This window comes from Orcinus orca, chromosome 11, assembly GCF_937001465.1.
Source record: "Orcinus orca chromosome 11, mOrcOrc1.1, whole genome shotgun sequence".
Classification (NCBI taxonomy): Eukaryota; Metazoa; Chordata; class Mammalia; order Artiodactyla; family Delphinidae; genus Orcinus; species Orcinus orca.
Window position 1 is genome coordinate 40895674 of NC_064569.1, and position 20559 is coordinate 40916232.

The window sequence follows — 20559 nt, forward strand, 5'->3', positions numbered from 1 at the left end:
GCCAAACTGAATTCTCCCCATGTCAGGTCACTTTTTGGGGGGTTAGTCTTATAAATTCGCTTGGTATAGTATTAAAGTATACTATAGTAGGAAAGTAAGATAAATCTTATTCTAATCATATCCTAATGTACTTTAAAGCAAAGAGTTACAAAGTTCCAATTTATGTCACATTTGTTTCTCTAAGAACTGCTGCTCCATCCCCAACTGGAGCCTGCAGTATAAAAGGTGCATTTGCCACAGATGATTTTACTACAAAGTTCAGTTTGGCAAAATGCCCTGGTTATATTCTGCAAAGTAGGCCGGAGCAGCAGGGAGGGGAGTTTCCTTCCACTGACACAGTTTGCGGGGTGAGGGAAGTTGGTCCCCATGCGTTTCCACGTGCGGGTGTGTGGGAGAGCTCGTTCCTCTGAGTGCACAGAGTCCCTCAAGTCCAGGGTATGTTCTAGGTCCGGTGTGTTTCACCATATTCCCTGGACTGTTGCAAACACTACCTCCTTCAGAGATGATCCTCCAACACCTCTCATTCCCTGAGTACTACGAAGTCCATGTTTCTATTTTATTATGGTCTTCATGAAATCAAGAGATCTGGGGATCCATAGTGAGGTTATAACCATGGAATATTTGAGAATCACTGTTGTAAACAGTAACTTGTGTTATGAACAAGTCCATCATTCTAATTCAGTGTTACGCATTTTTCAGGACAAATGTAAGGGGAACACTGACCTCCATTGTCCTGTGTGTATTCTTTGAAAAGCTGGTACTGCCCTGTCCCAGTATGATGTGCAAGTTGCTTTTAGCAGCAGCCAGAGCCTATGGTGCTACACGGGGCTAAGCCTCATGGTGCTTATTTTTGTCCATTTGTTTCTAGGTCAGCAAAGCAGCCTGCATTCTCACCACACAGACCCTAATGAGGTTACTGAGGTCCCGAGAGGCAGCAGCAGCTGTGGATGTGAAAACCTGGCCAACTATCATTGACACAGGTGAAAGGGAGATTTCTCCAGAGGCATTGAGGGGGCAAGAACATTCACTCCCCGAGATTTCCTAGGTTCTCATACCAAAGGTGTTTACACAGCTCTTCCGTTGCAGCCCATTCCACCTGCTAAGACAGAGGCAAAACTTAATATCCACTCAGCTTGAGTTACCAAAGGACTGGATACTGCAACATCCAGATCCAGAGAAGCAGATCACAGTGTGCCAGAACTCTGGCGACAAAACGTGACTTGCTGTTACTCTTGGCATCGTCAAACGGTGGTTAGGTGTTTATGCCAGATGTGACCGTAGACATGTTGGGCTACATAAAGTATGGGGAGGATCTGACCCTTGACTTCCAGATGTGATAGAGTTGGAACAGCATTGCACTAGGAGTCAGAAGACCTGGTTCTGGTTCAAGCTTCAGTCCTTATTTTCTGTATAACCTTGTCTGAGATGACCCTTTCCTAAAACACTACCTACCCTGGCCCGACTCACATATTTATTGAGAATATCAAATGCAACATAATATGAAAATACTTTGAAAACCATAAAGTGTATGAATTTTAGATGGTGTTCATACTAAAGAAGGGGGTAAGACTTTGGGATAGCTGGAGATGGTGGTGGAGGGGAGAGTGTGGGTTTTGGAGTTGGGCAGACAGGTGTAAATCCTCATCCTCTGTTACTCGTAACTACTTCATGGGGTCATGAAGATTAAATGACATAATGTAAAGCACCAGCATACAATCACAGTAATAACAACATCTAACTTTTTATTGAGCCCTTACCATGTGGCAGTCATGTAACATGTATTACCTAATTTCCTCCTTCTACAACCCTATTAGATAGGTGCCAGTTTTAGCCTCATTTTACAGATAAGAAGACTGAGGCACAGGGAGGTTAAGTAAGTAGCAGAACTGAAATTCAAACCCAGTCAGTTTGGCTCCCCTCCCAGCCCCTTAATCATTATCTCCTCCCTACCAGTTTTCAGTAAGTATCACGTAGTGTCCACTTCAGGGACATTTATGTGGATTTAAATGCAGGGATGACATCTATTTATGGTTATTGTGTCCAGATGCTGAGCTATATTTTTTTACATATGTTACTTAAGGATATACACAAAGTCATTTGTAATATGTAACACAGGTGGATTGTGTTGGTGTTAAATGATGTAGATAGATCTGCTGTGGTTACTGGACTCAGTCATGTTTCAGGAAGACCTGGAATGTGGTCTGTGATACAGACAACAGAAAGGTTTCTTTAGGTATTTGAGTGGCCCTTCCCTACACAGAGGTGGGTTGAAGGTGATAGAGAAAGTCTTTGGTTTGACCAGAGATGAGTGCCCAATGATACAGAGATTGAAAAGTCAGAGTCAGAATCGTTTCTTGATCTGGAAAGCCAAAGGAGCCATTGAGGAGGCATGGCTGGGGCCAGAGACATCCTTGATATCTTTGGATATGACATACTTATAAAGCAAATTTGGAGGGAAGGGAGAGGTTATCATAAAAGAGCAAAGGAAAATAATTCCCAATTCTAGATTATCATTCTTAAAATCAGTCATGTTACCTTGGAGAAAAACTGTCCAACTTTTAAAGCAGTCCATGGTTACTGTGACGTGTACTAAACTGTAAATAATGAACTTTAACTTGAAACCAGCATAACAACAAGTAAAGCTTCTTGAGTTGTCTTAAAGTGCTTTATATGAATTAACTTCCTAACAGTTCTGGGAGGGCAGGTATTATTACCACTTTAGAGATAAGGAAACAGACACAAAGCGGTTAAATAACATCAAGATGACATCACTGAGAAATGGCAGAGCTGGGATTTGAACACTGGCAGTCTGCTTCTTTAGCCTGTGTTTTCAGCTACTATGGTATATTACCCCTCTCTAATCGTCTAGTAAATACATCTGCCTGATGTAGTTTCCTTGCTTATATTGTCTATTGGTGCCCTCAACCCCAACCCTCCTCTAGGAGTGACATATGTGAGCTGGTTGGTTAAATACGAGAAGCCTCAGCTTTAGCAAATCCCAGAAGCTAAGTGTGGCCATAGCAAAGCCACAGAAGACCGGTTGAAGAGCAGTGATTTTCGAGTTCCAACGTGTCTGATTTTTTTTTAATGTTACTGAAGTGTAGTTGATTTACAATGTTGTGTTTAATCTCTGCTGTACAGCGCAGTGACTCAGTTATACATATATATATATTCTTTTTCACATTCTTTTCCATTATGGTTTACCGGAGGATATTGAATATAGTTCCCTGTGCTATACAGTAGGATCTTGTTGTCAACATGTCTGATTGACATCGGGTTTTTTCTTTTCCTTGCAGATGATCTACCCAGGAAAAGGTTACCTCAGCTGTACAAACCACCCACTCCTGAGATGTTGGCGTACCTTGATTTTAGTGTCTCCACAACTGGCATGCTTACGGGAGTGAAGGTAGAGTAGTCGGGATATATTTACTCTCTCACTGGATGCTGGTAAAGTGCCAGGGCTGCAAAAAATAGAGATGACCACTGCCCCAGGGACTTAAGATGGAGAGGCCAGCTGGTCGTACCAGAGACCAGTAGGCAGAGGATCAAGGGCCACTGCTATATTTAAATAAAAGCATTGGCTCTTCTGGCATAAGTTATCCCAAGGAATTTGTGTTATGAAGTGTTCTGAACCTAGCATAGAAGCCAACAGATAACACGAGTTAGTTCAAGCCAGTATGAAGTCATAGATTCGTATTTCATAAAACTCAGTATTGAGAAGTTAACAGATAGACTTACCCTTCAGTTAGACTTTGATTAGGCTTTTTGAAGCAATGAAAAATATACATCATTTTGAGGAGCTGGAGGGAATGTAAGCTTCTCAAAACTCTCGTTAGAGCTGCTTTTCTGCCTGTGGGATGCCAGTTCCATCCTGTTCCATGTTCCTTACCTTCCAGATGTCCCACTCTGCGGTCAATGCTCTCTGTAGAGCCATCAAGCTCCAGTGCGAGTTGTATTCCTCTCGGCAGATCGCCATCTGCCTTGACCCTTACTGTGGACTTGGCTTTGCACTCTGGTGTCTCTGCAGGTAGGCATGGAAGAGCAAAGAAACAGAATGCATGGGAATATCTTTGGGGCTGTGAGCATCTCATCCTTCCGTTTGCTCCCTTAATTTGGTAAAGTTTCAATAAAATGCTGATGCTTTCCAGAATTTGTGCATCTAATGTATCTTCGACGTTTGTCTGGTTTGTTTGTATTCCCTCTATTAGTTTTATGCCTCAGACAAAAGGGCAGTGATCTTACTGCCTCTTCTGTGCTCCATCCTGTCATCCTCATTTTAGAAGCAGAGCCAAGTAGAAGGATGACACTTGGGTGAAATGTCATACTGTGTCAGCCAGAATGCACCCCCTAGGCTTGGCAGGAAGGAATGTAATGAGATGGGTGACAGCATGTGGCTGGAAAGTAGCACATTGGCCACATTGTTCCTTGTGGGATAGCAGATCCCAACTCCTTCTACTCTCCTCCCAGAGGACCTCATCTCAGCCTGCATTTTCACCTCCTTGATGGGCATCTTCATGAATGCTTCACAGATGCCTCAATTCAACATCTTCCTTCTGTGTCCCCATTCTTCTTAGGATGGGCTCATCCACCTAGGTTAGGGGCCCACACTAGGAACTTGGGCTTTATCTTCAACTCTATATCTTTATGTCATACTTCCAATTAAATGTCAGATCCTTTGGCTCCATTATTCTTAAACCTATCTCTACATAAGAATCACCTAGGGGTCTATGAAAAAAAAATTAATGGGGCTTCCCTAGACATACTAACCTAGATCTCCAGAGGTGGAAACCACAATTCCAGTATTTTTTTTTTTAATACAGGATTCCTGGGCTCCTAGTTATTCTGGTCTATATTCAAGGTTTAGGAAGTTGAGGATTCACGGCTGGAGATTGTACATACAATACAGGACTCTTTCCTTTTTACAATACAGGATTCCTTCCTTTTTATCCTGGGTGCACTGTCAGGGTTCAAGCTCTCATCCTCTCTCACCTGGATTATTGCAGCCTCTCCTAACTGTCTCTCAGCCTTCAGTGACTCGTGTCTCCAATAGCCGCTCCGTGTAACTAGCTTTACCCCAACTTCAAGCTATAGTGACAACCTGCTGGGTAAATTCTAAACTCCTTGATATAATAATAGATCAGTGATTTCACAGTTTGGCCCTGACCCTTCTGGCTTCAGTTCTCACAACTCCCCAGGCATTCTATGCTTTAGTATTTCACTCTGGAATCCTATTTCTGACAACCTCACACACACCATGTAATTTTATATTGCCGTGCCTTTGCATATGCTCTTCCCTCTGCCTGGAATGCCCTCACCAGCTTCCCCATTTTTCCAGCCACTGTCAAATTCCTACTCATTCTTCAAGCCCGAGCTCAACTGCTGCCGACTCAGTGAAACACCTGCCGCCCCTTGTGTTCCCAGTTTGAATGACTTGCTCGTCATTCTGTGATCGTGATGGCCTTTATTCACATCTCAGTTACCGCCTTCCACAGTCTGCTTTATTCTGTAGTTATTGTATCTTGTGAGTTGCATAGGAACAAGGCTGATTCTTAGACCTTTATATCTAATATGACCCAACCCTGTCCTTCATGCTCAGTAAATATTTGCTGAATTGATGGTGTTCTAGGATGAATTGATAATGTCAGTTCTTGCCTTTTTTCATTGCAGTGTCTATTCAGGTCACCAGTCCATCTTAATTCCTCCTATGGAGTTGGAAAACAACCTTTTCCTCTGGCTCTCCACGGTCAACCAGTACAAAATAAGAGACACTTTCTGCTCCTATTCAGTGATGGAGCTCTGCACCAAGGGGCTTGGAAACCAAGTGGAGGTGCTGAAGGTAAGAAGCAGCTGTAACCAGGAGACAGTCCTGAGGGAAATGGGCCAGGCGAGATGATACCCCACCTTGGGCTGGCCAGACACATCTGCCTGCTTTTTTTCTAGGCAAACAGGTGTTTGTAAACCTCAGGAAGTTTATCTCTTTCAGTTTCTAATTTAATGCACTCTTTCAGAGTTTAATCTGATTCTTACATTGTGGAGAAGAAGGTAAAACTGGTGAGGAGGCTGAACAGAAATGACTTTATGTGAAGATGAACAGAAACTGTGACCTCCAAGAGGATTTTTCCCAATAGAATTTGCAGCCTGAGAATCTCAGAGATTGGCGACTGCCCCAGAGATAAGGTCGCTCATTCATGAGTGTATCCCACGATCATATGTCTAACTGGCATGTGAGAGTCAAAAAACACTGAATTTTCTTTAGTAGAGAAATGTGACCTTAAGAATGAAAAAAAGAGGTAAGAGGTTAGATATCTATGTTGCTAAATTTGTTTTTCTCTCAGTCCCATCTCTGCATTTGAAATAGAGAGAAATGTAAGGTATAGAAATAAAGAGGGATTAAAAATATATTGCTGAAAACCTAAGATTTTTAGGTGAAAGAGGAAAGAAATAGAGAATGAGCATATTGACCTGTGGATAATGACTTTAGTGGAATTCCTTGGCATTTTCTGAAAAGGCATATGTTTTCTCTGGGTGTCTGAGGTGAGAAAACATAGTTCCTTGGCTTTTCCTGACCATAGAGATAGAGCAGTGGCCCTGCTTGTTCAGCACTTCTGTGATTCTGCTGACCTCGGCTCCTGTGCGTGGTGTCTTACAGACCAGGGGAATCAACCTCTCCTGCATCCGGACGTGTGTGGTGGTGGCTGAGGAGCGGCCCCGCATTACTCTCCAGCAGTCCTTCTCCAAGCTTTTCAAGGACATCGGTCTGTCCCCTCGGGCTGTCAGCACCACTTTTGGATCAAGAGTCAATGTAGCGATATGTTTGCAGGTGACTGTCATGAAATCTTGCTTGTGTGGGGGGCTCAGAGCCCAGGCTACCGCTTAGCTGCTGTAGGCCTCTGGGCTTTTTATTTGGACTTCACTGTACCTTATTTTGCCCATCTGTAGAATGAACATGGTAGCATCGTCCTTCACAGGGTCGTTCTGTAGAACCACTGAGTTTCTAGGTGCCAAGCACTTGGAGCTGTGCCCGGCAGTTGAGCTCTAATGTAAACGTTTACTCTAAGTAGTGGTTTTATGGTCCAAGATGATGAGTCGAGAAGATTTCTGAGTCCTATTTGAATTTTATTTATATGTTACCCTTTGTTTTCTGTCTCCTCCATCTTTTACGCCTTTTTTTTTTTTTTGCAAAAGAAGTACAAATAAGCCTGCATTCTTTTCTGCAGCCAGATGGCGATTTTGCCATGTTATCTTGGTGGGTAAATAACAGAAAAGAGGCTGAAATAACAGAAAAGAACTGAGTCTGATTTTATGTAGCTTGGAAGCTCGTAAGGCAAATACAGACATGGACAAGAGTGAGAGTCACAGAAGGTGGTGTAAATGGGTGGATACTTTCAGGTCCTCTGTGTCTGTGGTCGGATGACTTTGGAGCAGCATCATGACGCTTGAACTTTGGAGCCTGTTGTGGGCCCCTTGCTGCCAGCTTGGGCCAGTGCTGGTTTTGAGAGTCCCATGCATGCTGGTCTGTCTCATCCCTGCCTTGAGTCCAGGGGTGAGGACCCTCCTCAGCCTGGTAACCTTTCAGTGCTGCTTCGGCCCCCAGCCTACTCTACTCCCCTGGGGGAGGAAAGGAAAGAAAGATGAGAAGAAAGCGGGGCCAGGAGTCTCTTTCGTTATAGCCCTGCCTCATCGTTCAAAATAGAGTTTGGATTTTTCATGTATGTGACTAAATTATCTATTTCTTGATTTGAAAATGTAAAATATGGAAATACCATTCAGTTAATTTTAAATAAACAATACATTTATTTTTCTTTAGGGAACCTCAGGGCCTGATCCAACTACTGTGTATGTAGATCTGAAATCATTAAGACATGACAGGTACAGTAGATTGGTTATGCTTACTTTCTGTTAGCGTTCCTAAGCATGAAAAGTTCTGAGCCTCGAGAAAGTCAGCTCTCCCCACTCCTTCCTTCTGTTGGTGTCTTCTGGGGGGATGGGAGAAGGGAAGAAATTCATTTTCATTATTAATACCTAATAAGGTTTTCATTTATAAGAAGAAAGCTTTAATTCTCACAGTTGCTGCACTGTTCTTTAATATTAAAATGTAACACTGGTATTTTGTAACATTTGACATAAATTACACTAAAATGGATAGACTCTTTGCTCTGGAAGTTTAAAAATAACTGAGACAGACAGAATAAATGAGGCAGAGTAGGGTTTTTGAAACAACACTTTATCTGAGCCCCAGGAATAAAAGCCTTCCTCCTCAGCAGCTCACAGGTGAATCGTAGCTATACGCCAAGGGGAGCTCCTGGCGGAGGGCTCTGGGACCTTTTCCTGAGTCCCACTGACTTGGGCTGTGTTCACAGTGTGGCCCGTGGCAGTGACCCAGGCTGCACAGGCAGAGCGTCTCTGGTGCTGTGATTTTCAGCCTGGGGAGAGTTTGTCCTCCAAAGGACATTTGACAGTGTCTGGAGACATATGTATTGTCACAACAAGGGGATGCTACTGACATCTAGTGGGTAGAGGCCTGGGATGTTGCTAAACATCCTACAGTGCACAGGATAGTGTCTCACAAAGAATTATAACAAAATATCTGACTCAAAATGTCAGTAATGCTGAGTTTGAGAAACTCTGCTCTGATGTGAGGAGAGATAGATTAGAGGTTTGGGGAGGCAGTGTAAATAGCTGTGGTAGATGCGGTGCAGTCATTTTTTTTTTTTTAAGGCTCTTATGTTGTAAATATTGTTTTTCTGCAGGGTTCGTCTTGTGGAACGGGGTGCCCCCCAGAGTTTGCTCCTCTCAGAGTCTGGAAAGGTAATTTGTTCTGTTAACCGTTGGGAAGGTGGTCTGTGTGTAGAAGTAGTTAGTTTTTGTTTTCTGTGGGGTGTTTTTTTGTTTGTTTGTTTGGCTGTGTTGGGTTTTCGTTGCTGCACGCAGGCTTTTTCTAGTTGTGGCGAGCGGGGGCTACTCTTCATTCCATTGTGTGGGCTTCAGTAATTCTGGCATGGGCTCTAGAGTGCACGCTCAGTAGTTGTGGTGCATGGGCTTAGTTGCCCTGAGGCATGGCACATGGGATCTTCCCGGACCAGGGCTCAAACCCGTGTCCCCTACATTGGCAGGTGGATTCTTAACCACTGCGCCACCAGGGAAGTTCCCCCGGTTTATTTTTTATTTATTTTTTATTTTTTTTTGCGGTACGCGGGCCTCTCACTGTTGTGGCCTCTCCCGTTGCGGAGCACAGGCTCCGGACGCCCAGGCCCGGCGGCCGTGGCTCACGGGCCCAGCCGCTCCGCGGCATGTGGAATCTTCCCGGACCGGGGCACGAACCTGTGTCCCCTGCATCGGCAGGCGGACTCAACCACTGCGCCACCAGGGAAGCCCCCCAGTTTATTTTTGAGGTTGAATCTTGTTATACCTCTGTCTCCACTGAGCACGATCCCGTGAGCACCGTCTCCACTCCTGCCTTTGTACACTCCCTCACCTCACTAAAGAGATGGGGGCGGGGAACTGCATTTCCTAGAGGTCATTAGATTTAATTGAACCCCGTCTTTGTGTTTTCTCTTTGATTCTTAGATTTTACCTGGAGTGAAAGTAGTTATTGTTAATCCAGAGACCAAAGGCCCTGTTGGAGACTCTCACCTGGGAGAGGTATGTATAATATTCCCCTTTACTCTGAAGAGTCAGCAGTGAAAGACTTTAGGGTTCATATTTTAGAAGTCAGGAAACTGTGGCTATAGCTTTTCCCTCATGGTGAATTTTTGAAAGTTTTCATCTTTCTCTGTGAGGCTCAAAACTGACATGGACAGAGGGGAAATTGAGACCAAGATGGAGTGAAGATTTAGGCACCGAAACTAGAACTAGTCCCAGATTGGTCCACTGACATACCCTTAACTGAAAAGGAAAATGGGCAAATCCCACCTGTTCCCACCTATTAAGGAGTGGAACTAAAAGGAGCCACAAATTTTAAATTTTTAAAATTTATACAAATTTTATATTTTATTCCAAAATGTATCCATTTTTGTATTAGTATAAAAATATTTAAGACTTAATTTTTCTTCCCCCAAATCCCTGAGAGACACTGATATCTCATCTCATAGCTCACTGGGAGCAATGTTGTGGGTGCACGAGGCAGATGACCCGGGCTCTGCCAGTTACCAGCTTCTTGTGATTGGGCAAGTTACTTAACGTCTCTGTCCTCAGTTTCCTCAACCATAAGTAATAATGGCACCCACCTAGTAGGATTGTGTGACAGTTAAATGCATTAATACCTGTATCTGTCATATATTTGGAACAGTGCCTGTCACACAGTGAATACTAGTTTTGTTACCATCGTCGGCTATTGCTGTGTTTACATTGTAAATTCAAATAGCCTGTAGTATTTTCCCGCGGTCTTCGTAACTTAGTTTCAGAGCATAGAAATGATCCCTTGATGCATTTGTGAGACTCTGAAAGAGGCTGAGAAATGAGCCAGGGAGGGCTTCCCTGGTGGCTCAGTGGTTAAGAATCCGCCTGCCAATGTAGGGAACATGGGTTCAAGCCCTGGTCCAGGAAGATCCCACATGCCGCGGAGCAACTACGCCCATATGCCACAACTACTGAGCCTGTGCTCTAGAGCCCGTGAGCCACAACTGCTGAGCCCACGTGCCACAACTACTGAAGCACGTGCACCTAGAGCCCATGCTTCTCAACAAGAAAAGCCACAGCAATGAGAAGCCCGTGCACCGCAACGAAGAGTAGCACCTGCTCGCTGCAACTAGAGAAAGCCCGTGCGTGGCAACGAAGACCCAACGCAGCCAAGGATAAATAAATAAATAAATAAATTTATTTTTTAAAACAAGAAAGAAAGAAATGAGCCAGGGAGGCAATGTAGCCTCAAGGTTAAGAGCACGGCCTCTGTGGCCACCCAGGCTTGGGTGTAGGTTTCCTTGTTTCTGCATCTTAGGCAAGTTACTTAACTCCTTTTTTTTTTCATCTGTAAAATGGGAATAACAGTAGTACAAACTGTATTGTCATGTCATATATGTCAGGATTGATGGAGGTAAGGCATATAATACTGTTCAGCACATGGTAAACACTTGATAACTGACAGCTGCCTTTATTGTTGCAGCTGTGTTGTTACTATAAAAATGAGGTTAAAAAACCAAAATAGGGACTTCCCTGGTGGTCCAGTGGGTAAGACTCCGTGCTCCCTATGCAGGGGGCCCAGGTTCGATCCCTCGTCAGGGATCCCACATGCTGTAACTAAGATCCCATCCCAACTAAGAGTCCGCATGCCGCCACTAAAAGATCCCACAACTAAGACCCAGTGCAGCCAAAATTAATTAAATTAAGCCAAAATCATCTGTCCCAGAGAACTGAATTGATTCTGGCGAAATGTGACCAGTGCTTTTTCTTGTTGTAGATTTGGGTGAACAGTCCCCATACAGCCAGTGGCTATTACACCATCTATGACAGTGAGACTCTTCAAGCTGACCATTTCAACACCCGCCTCAGCTTTGGGGATCCTGCTCAGACCCTGTGGGCTCGAACAGGATACCTGGGTTTTGTCCGCCGGACCGAGCTCACAGCAGCCACCGGAGGTATCTTCAGCAGTTCCTCACCCCCGTCCTGCTGCGCTTTGCAGCCCCTAGCACGGGCTGGCCTTCCGCAGCCTGCCTTTGGATGTGGAGTGTGTGTGTTGAATTATTCCATTCTCCGACTCTTGAACCCATACACGAACTTGTATTCATTTGAAGTAAGACTTTGCCCTCAAAGAGGACCCAGGGAATAAGCACTGGGGCCCCGTGTCAGCATCCCTGACCTGTGGGTTGGCTCGGCCAGGCAGTCATAGAGATGTGCCTGGTGATGGGTAGATGCCTCTGGCAGGACTCGGCCCTCAGCAAGCTCCTGGGACAGGTATTCCACCTTTAGTCCCTTGCTCCTAAGCCTTGCGAGCGGGAGGCAGTGCAGAGGAGCCAGCCTGCCGAAGCACTCTGTCCCTTCAGCGGCTCACGTTGGACACGAGCCTGCTTGGCAGGGCTCTCGTGTAAGCAGCCCCCAGCCATCCTCTGCCCACTGGGCAGCCACAGTGAAGCCGTGACTTCAACCTTCCTGACGGCATGAATGGCCATTTTAAAATACCCAGCACCAATTGCATCATCCACACCCAGAACTGACACAGATCACTCACTGGACTTGAGCAGCTGGAACTGAGCCAAGTCACTTCTCCTTCACCCCTTGCATGTGTTCCCCACTGACCAGCTCCAGAGTGTCTCCATATTTCACAGGGAAGTAGAATAACATACTGGTGGTGAGGGAAGCATGCCTAGCCAGGTGCCTTGGTTTGGAAGCCTACCTCTGTCATTTGCTGTATGACCTTGAGCACTCACTCAACCTCTCAGTTTCCTACCTGGAAAATGGGAGTGATAACGTTTCCTGCCTTGTGGAAATGATGTGAGATTAAATGACATAATGCCTTCAGGTGCCTGGGACAGTGACTGGCACCCAGAAAACACTCGAGAGTCATTAGCTACTCTTTCCGTTGTTTTTGTTACTACAGTCTTCAGCTCTTGTATGATGGGACTCTGCTGGCCTTCCTCATCCTTCTCTCTCCAACAGCTCCTAGCAGTTTGTTTTGCTAAATTTTTCAGAAATCTACCTTTTCCTGAAAATACAACATTCTGTAGACCTAGCTAAATCATCTCTCTTCTTCTTTTCAGTATCTATATAGACATAAACCATGTAGCCTTGTGTATGCACTGTGTGCATAAAATCTTTAAAAAAAGATTTCTGCAACGTCCTGCTGGATTACAAGCCTATTAATAACCAGGACTAGAGTCTCTGTGGAGTCCTTGAAGATGTCTAGGAACAATGACATATGTTCACTTCTTTTCCATCTCAAATCCTCTCCCCTCCTCCCCTCCCCAGCCATCATCTGGCTAATTCCTATTTATCCTTAAAAGCTCAGCATGGCTTCAGCTTTTCCCTTTCTGAACCCTTGAGCTGAGCTCGGGGAGGGGGGGCCCTAGTGCACACTCGGGTCGCTGGGCTGACCTCATCCCACCTGATGTCCATCCATAGGACATCTGTTGTGTGTGTGTTTCCCCCACTAGACAGTAAGTATCTTCAGAGCAGGAATCATGTTATATCATCTTTGTCTCCGCAGCACTAGGCACAATTCCTGGCACGTGGTAATAATAATAATGACGATAGCTAATGTTTTCAGCACTTACAGTGTACCAGGCATCATATTAACTCCCTTAAGTGAATTGAATCCTCACAGCAGCCATTTATTATTACCCCTGTCTCACAGAGGGGAAGCAGGACTCAGAGACTTAAGTTAATTCTCCACGTTACGGAGCTGGTGAGTGGTGGCGCCAGGTGACGTGGCAGGCAGTCTGGACCCTGTGCTCTTAACTCCAACGATGTAGTACACTCAGTGCGTCTGATGAACCAGGTTCCTCTTTCTCTCCCCATCAGAGCGTCACGATGCCTTGTACGTGGTGGGAGCTCTGGACGAGACACTGGAACTGCGAGGCCTGCGGTACCACCCCATCGACATCGAGACCTCGGTGTCTCGGATCCACAGGAGCATGGCCGAATGGTAAATCCCCTGCACAGCATAGGTTCCCCCGCAGCTGCGGTACCAGTTAAAGTTGCTCTGTAGTCAGCCGTCTGTAGCAGACCACCTACGGCTGTGGAACTCCAGGGGAGCCAGAAAATAAACGGACTGATCCTTGTCTGGCAGTGTGCCGTCTGCTAAGACAGGCTCCGTGGACTCGTGGTGGGGCTGGGTCCTTTTTAATGGTAGGCGCTTACCGTTGGAAGGGACCTAACTGATCATCCGCCTCTAGAAAGTTGGTAAAGGGTGGTGGGAAGAACCATGACTTTCAGGTCAAAAGACCCAGCTGGAAGGCCCAGCGCTGCCAGCGTTCCCAAGGAAAGAGGCTGCTTTCCTCATCTGAAAATGCCTCCTCTGCTCCTTCCTGATTATCAGGAGGATCCAGTGAGAATGTGCTTTGTAAGCTATCAAATGGTAAGCAGATGAAAAGGACTGTTATTATTATCTGGTCCAGGTTCCCTCTTAGTGCGGGAATTCCCCCTACATTACCCCTGACAAAGGATCATCCGACCTCAACGTTGACTAAAAATTTCTTAAAATTAGAACTCTGTAGTTTTTACCTATTTGCTTTCATCGTGGATTCTTAACAGTACAGAATCCATCCAGTTTCTTTTTATACATGTTTAAGTCAGTGTGTCCTTCTCAGGTTTTTTTTTTTTTTTTTCATGCAAAGTAGCCACAGTTCTTTTAATGGTTTGTTCATGCTTTCCAGATGCTTCTTTGTCTTGCTTTTGTCAGAGTCTCTCCTCTGAACAGACCTGAACAATGCCCATGAGGTGTAAGAACAACGCAGAGAAGTTGGGCGCCATGGTTACCCCCTAATTTTAACCATTTGACTTTTGATGCTACCAGATATTGTGTACATTTTTCTTAAGGACTGAATCTGTTTTTCAAAGCAGTTCAACACTGCAAAACACAAGTCAGGTCATACCTTCTAACCCAGCAAACCCCACTGAATGTAAGGCAACTTTCTACCTTATAGCACAATAGGAGAGAGCGTGTATGGGGCACTGAGTTCAGATGAGGCCAGGCCAACTCCCTTCCCGTTTGGTATTATAATATAGATAATAATCTTAGTCAAAGCTCTTATGTTGCAAATATCAAGAATTCTCTTCAAAACAACTTAAGCAAAAGAGAGTTCATGGACAGAATACCTGGTTATCTCAGAGGTTCCTAGAAGTCTCTGACCAGCTCTGGATCTCAAGAAAGGTAGAAACAAGGAATGGGAAGGCCATCAGGAACCACCGTCTTCTCACTTTCTAGAGCCATGTGGGCATCCACTTCATTCTTTCTCTCCTCCCTGAAGAGCCATTCTCTGTACTTCTCTGCACACCTGCTACCCCAGAACGTTCAGTCCACGTGTCCTCAGTTCAGGTGACCAGCTAACAACTTTCATTCCCACTTCCAAACTCCCAAGAGATTTTAAATGGCTCAGCTAATCAGCTGTGATCATAGGGGCAAGGTCATGTATTAAAGACGTGGCTGAGAGCCTTCTGGTTGGATCCAAGCGAGAAGGCAGTTCTCAGGGAAAATGGGGATAAGTCTTGGGCAGACACTGTAAGAGATGACATGTTAACTGAATGTCATTGAAATTTCAGTGCCGTGTTCACGTGGACCAACTTGCTCGTGGTGGTTGTGGAACTGTGTGGCTCTGAACAGGAGGCCCTAGATCTGGTTCCTTTAGTGACAAATGTCGTCCTGGAGGAGCATTACCTCATCGTGGGCGTCGTAGTTGTGGTGGACCCAGGCGTTATCCCCATCAACTCCAGAGGAGAGAAGCAGAGGATGCACCTCCGTGACAGCTTCCTCGCTGACCAGCTGGACCCCATCTATGTGGCGTATAACATGTAACCAGCCTTGTGGGGACTGCAGGGGCCATCCTGCAAAACCACAGGACCAAAGACCCGTGACTAGGAGGAAGCTTTCATATGGTGTGAAATAAGCTGAGATGGCTACATTATATCCTTCATCTCATCCTGTGGGATTCTGCAATCACGTGACACACAGGAAAGGGGAATTCTGTGGTAGCAAATGAAAAAAATATTAACAGTCTGTTGGTCATGAGCTTTGACGTAGTGTGAGCAGCACGTTACTAAAGCAATTACATCCATGTTGCATTTTTTTCATCTGTTGTATATAGTTGTATTTTTATCTAATGCTGTTTTAGAATTTTGTAAGGGAGTTTAATGAATTCATGTGATGGGGTAGTCTGAGTTACACAGTTCCCCGCTCTGTACTGTATTTTGCCATTTTACCATAGTTAGACCTTCTGCGGGTTTTGTTAACACAGAACTACTTGGCTTACTTTCAGTTGACCCATAGCAAATCAGATAACCCACTGAATATGAGAATTACTTTATATATAGAAAATTCTTGATGGTAAAACATTTTGACCAGTGTTTTAAACATGTAAATAAGAATACACATAATTCAGCTAAAAATTGAAGAATTGGCTTGTATAGTTGTAACAACTAAAGTAGAAACATTTCTACTTTGAGAGAATCTCAGTATTCTCTGGATGCAGTGTAATTGAATAGGTGACTAAAAAGTGCAAATTGTTTGCAGGTTTTGCTGCACATTGTACTGTGTCTCTGTTGGCTGGTGTATTTTATAAACTGAAGCTGCCTATGTTTGTTTTTTAAGCTTGCATTCCCAGAATCAGCTTAAGCTTTTAAGAATTCAGCCTGTTTCTACAAACTGAATAATCTCAGCTGAAAAATCAACATGTTAGGAAAAGCTAAGATTCATTAGATCCCACCCAGTTCTAAGGAACCGGAATAACTCACTCCGGCCCCCAGTGTTGAAACCGTCTTTCACGTTTAGAATGACTGCATAAGAATTTAGAATTTCCTCTTTTCCAGGCCCATTGTATACTGTGTCAGCAGTTATACATCTAGCTTTTCTTTTCTGAGGACTGAAGAGCATCCTCTGTTCTTCCAGTTCACGAGGGCGGGGATTTTAAGAACAAGAGCAATAGGCTGGGAAGGCAGTGGGATCGATAGTCACGCGAAGGCATAAGGCCTCGTAACTGCATGTCTCAGAACTGACCGATTTGGGTTGCCAAAGTAGCCAGGCTTATGCTGAAATAGGGGAAGTCTGATGTATGCAAGAAACTCTTTTGAAATAACTGTGGTGCCCAGGCCAAGCGGACAGAGCCTGGGACTGAGTTTGGCCTCTGGCTCGGTTTCCTTTCTTTGGTCTGATACTTCACATATTTGAATATAGTTGAATTTTATTATTTTTTTCTTACAGAAATATTTTTTAAAATTAAAAAAAAAAAACTCAAAGTGAACAGAGTTAACTTGTTAAATCAGAATGGTTCTCTTTGACCCACTCTGGTCTATTGTGTAAATATTTATTTAGACTATTTTAATAATACACATTATTTACCCCACTGTAACATCATGTAAACTAAATATGTTTTTAAACAATTTTTTAGACTTGTAATTACCCTGAAAATAAGGTTTATAATGCAAAGACCAGACCCTTCGCCACGGCAGCACTCCTGGGGGGCTGCCCTTACACAGTCTCATGACTCAAAGCCACTTTATTGCCTCCCTTTTACATAACCCTCTTTTCCTCCCAACTCGTTCTCCGCAGAGGGAAGACCTCAAGACATTTTCCAGTTCCAGATCTCTTTTTCAACATTTTGGATGACGTTAACTTACACATGATGGGAGAGGTTCTAGGATGTACAGGAAAAAAGCACTTGCATTGGGGTAAGAAATCCAGTGACTAGCAGAGAAAACAGCCTGCTTATTTGGAAAGTAATTTTCTTAAGACAGTTTTTAATGATTCACTAATCAAAGCAAGGGACCCTGAGGATCTTCTAGCTCCGTAATCCACAAGTTCTAAGAAAAAGGTATAAGGCAGAGTCTATCCTATGGGTTGCTTTCATAATTCTCATTACACAAGTTAGGGTGTCTGCTAGAAATATACTGTGAGCCACATCTGTCATTTTAAAATTTCTAGTAACCACATTTTAAAAAGTAAAAAGAAACAGGTGAAATTGATTTTAATATATTATTTAGCACAATATATGAAAAATACTATCACTTCAACATGGGATCAATATAAAAAATTATTGAGATATTTTACTTTCTTTTTTTCATATTATGTCTTTGAAATCCAGTGTGTATTAAGCACATCTCAATTCGGACTAGCCATATTTCAAGTTTTCAGTAGCCACACATGGCTGTTGGCTACCATACTGGACTGTGCAGATTATACTCATTCCTTCAAATAAAATATTCCGTTAATCTCATGGTATGGCCAACTCCCAGTTATTTAGGGGCTGATTATCTAGTTTTGAAGTTCCTCAGGCCTCTGATTTATTGTTATTTTTTTTGCTTTCTGCCTTGTGGCTGCTTTATTTATCTTTTGCCTATCCCCCAAAGCCAGAATAAGCTGGTGGAGGAAAGAAAACTAAGATGCTAAGATGTGTCTTTCGGGAACTTCACCAGTAACTCTGGTAAAGTATCCTCTGGAAGGGGAAGAGAGTCAGTCATTAGTTTAGAGGTGTTTGTGGGATCATCTACAGATCTGATGCCTAGTCTGTTGCAGACTTGGTAAGAAAACTTTCTCTTGGTGACACAACGCTCTTAGTCTTTCCACACTAAGTAGAACCTTTGTGGTAGAACTGACTCTTAAGAGAGGCCCCAAAGGCCATTATTAATAGAAACAGCCTGGCCAAAACTTGGGAACATATTGTGTCTGGGTTTTTATGCCTGTGGGGAGTGGGGGTGGGGGCGGGGGGACTAAAGAATAGCAAGCCCTCATTTCAGATAAGAGAAACCTATTCATCTGAAAGTTTTTGAAACTCTTTCTGCCTCTCAGCAGAAGTAACAAGGTAGATCAGGAAGGGGCTTCCTCAGAACAAATGCCATCTCCTGCATCAGTGAGACCTTGGGAATGACCAGCATGCTAATGGGCATCAGTGAATCCACACTCTTTATTTCCTTCCTGCCTCATAAAGGGCCCCTGCTTTCCCCGTACCAGGTCCTCCTGAAGTTGTGCTGCCTCAGGCTGTTTAGGGACCATTGCCTGTCTATTGGTCATAGGAGTGTCTCCTTAACTTTAGTCCCTGGGCAATGCTTGCTTAATGCTTTTGTTGAATCAACAAAGGGCCCGAGGCCTTAGGCTTTTTTGTTAAGGTCTGTGCCCCAGGCATGGTGCTCAATATCTTGGCCAAATAAATTACTTTCCTTGAATATCCAGGAATCTTTAGACTGAAGCAATGAGGAGTTATCACCTCACCCTCAAACTACAACATGATCTATGCCTTAGAGTTGTTTTTGTTGTCTGCTTTCGTGTAAAAACAAGAGTATTTGGAGCAAGCTGCAGTACTCCAAATACAAAATAGGCCTTTTCTTTATCATTCATGCAACATTTCTGGTTTAGGTCTATGTAGATGGGCCATGTTATTTGTCCAGAGGAAGAGAGTGTAAAGATATAAGAATAATTTTTTAGTCCTAAATGCTGTTTTGTTTATTTTTTGTCAAGATATTTACCAGTGTCAGATTCAAACTATAGTACTGTGTAATTATGTATAAAGTTTTTTTTTATTTATTTGAAATTAGACTAGATATACATTTTTAAATTTAACATCTGGCTGGACAGTGTTCTATTAACTCATTGAATGTGTTTCCTTTGTCTTGTGTTAATAAATATTGATGCCTGATTATGTTTAATGCTTCACACATCGGGAGAATTGATAAATTGGAATTAATAAATTTTAAATTTAACTTCAGATGGTAAGACCCAAAGATACCTGGAGAGGTCTAAGGAAAATGAACACAGAGATCCGAAGTTATAGCAAATCAGTTCTATAAAAGGAGGCCAGATTGAGGAACAATAGAGAGTCATTTTGAAAACTAATAAGCCTTTTGTCCAGACCAATTATAACTTAGTTTTCCTCCTACCCCTGTAGCATTTGGTAGTTTTTAACTATTGATCATACATGTTGTTATTATTTTTTAAAATCTGTAATTGGACTGGGTTTCAGCTTTTCTCATTTGCTCTCCCATTTCCTGGTTTCAAGAAACTTGATGGGAGTTTTTATCAAATTGAGCATATTCTCAGACACTGAAACTGGTCCTTGAATTACAGTCCAAGCTATTCAGGCAGCTGAGAACTTTTCTTTAACTTAATACACATTTATTGAGTGCCTACCCACTAGGCACAAGTCACTGTGATAACAACTGAAGCTAGAGAGAGAGAAACTCAAGTCACTGCCCTCAAGAAGATACAGGAAAACAATACACTATATTAAGGGTTGCGAGTAGAGGTGGACTGTGGGAGCAGGTAGGATAGGCACCCAATCCAGTGATGAAGGAGGATAATGAGGAATTCGGGCTGGAGGAGGTAACATCTGAACTGAGTCTTGAAGGATGAGCTATAGCCAAATAAAGGCAGCAAGTGGGGAGGCAGAGTTGTATATTCTGGAAACTGCAATTTATTATTAGGATGTAGGGTTTAAAGGGAGAAAAGTAAAAGATAACTATCTGTGGAGGTCTGAGCCAAGGACAGATCACTAAGGGCCTTGATGTGTCAAGCTAAGAATTTTGGACTTTTATCCAGAAGGCCAAAGAGAGCCAATGAGGTGTTTATAGCAAGGAAATAACATGCTCAGATTTGCAACATAGAAGATTATTCTGGTAGTCATGTAGAAAATGGATTGGTGCAGGTAGGGAAAGAAAGGTAAAACCTGGGACAGGGAGATCAGTTGAGAGGCCTTTGCAGAAACTGCAGTGATAGAGCAAAGCACTTTAACCAACGCAGTGACAGGATGGAGACCAGAGACAATGCATGTAAACTTGGGAGAGAGTAAGATGTCAATCGATAAGGAAGGAGGAATCCAAAATAACTTGTAGATTTCTGACGTCGGGAGTTAGGTAGATGTGGAGTCATTTACCAAGATAGGGAAAAAGGAGGAATGGATTTGGGAAAGAAGATGCTGTGTTCCA

At 43.6% G+C, this 20559-nt stretch overlaps 1 protein-coding gene across 5 annotated transcripts in view; it reads left to right on the forward strand.

The window, feature by feature from the left end:
• DIP2B (disco interacting protein 2 homolog B) overlaps positions 1 to 19274 on the forward strand; it is a 233498-nt gene extending 214224 nt beyond the window's left edge. For all 5 annotated transcript variants that reach the window (XM_033436311.2, XM_033436309.2, XM_004274331.4 and 2 more), the window contains 11 exons: positions 869 to 980; positions 3297 to 3406; positions 3897 to 4027; positions 5668 to 5836; positions 6650 to 6820; positions 7808 to 7869; positions 8751 to 8808; positions 9568 to 9642; positions 11396 to 11573; positions 13453 to 13576; positions 15193 to 19274. In XM_033436311.2, the coding sequence (XP_033292202.1) occupies positions 869 to 980; positions 3297 to 3406; positions 3897 to 4027; positions 5668 to 5836; positions 6650 to 6820; positions 7808 to 7869; positions 8751 to 8808; positions 9568 to 9642; positions 11396 to 11573; positions 13453 to 13576; positions 15193 to 15445 (1443 nt within the window). In that variant the 3' untranslated portion in view covers positions 15446 to 19274. The remainder of the gene's footprint in view (positions 1 to 868; positions 981 to 3296; positions 3407 to 3896; positions 4028 to 5667; positions 5837 to 6649; positions 6821 to 7807; positions 7870 to 8750; positions 8809 to 9567; positions 9643 to 11395; positions 11574 to 13452; positions 13577 to 15192) is intronic.
• Positions 19275 to 20559: the final 1285 nt, after the last annotated feature.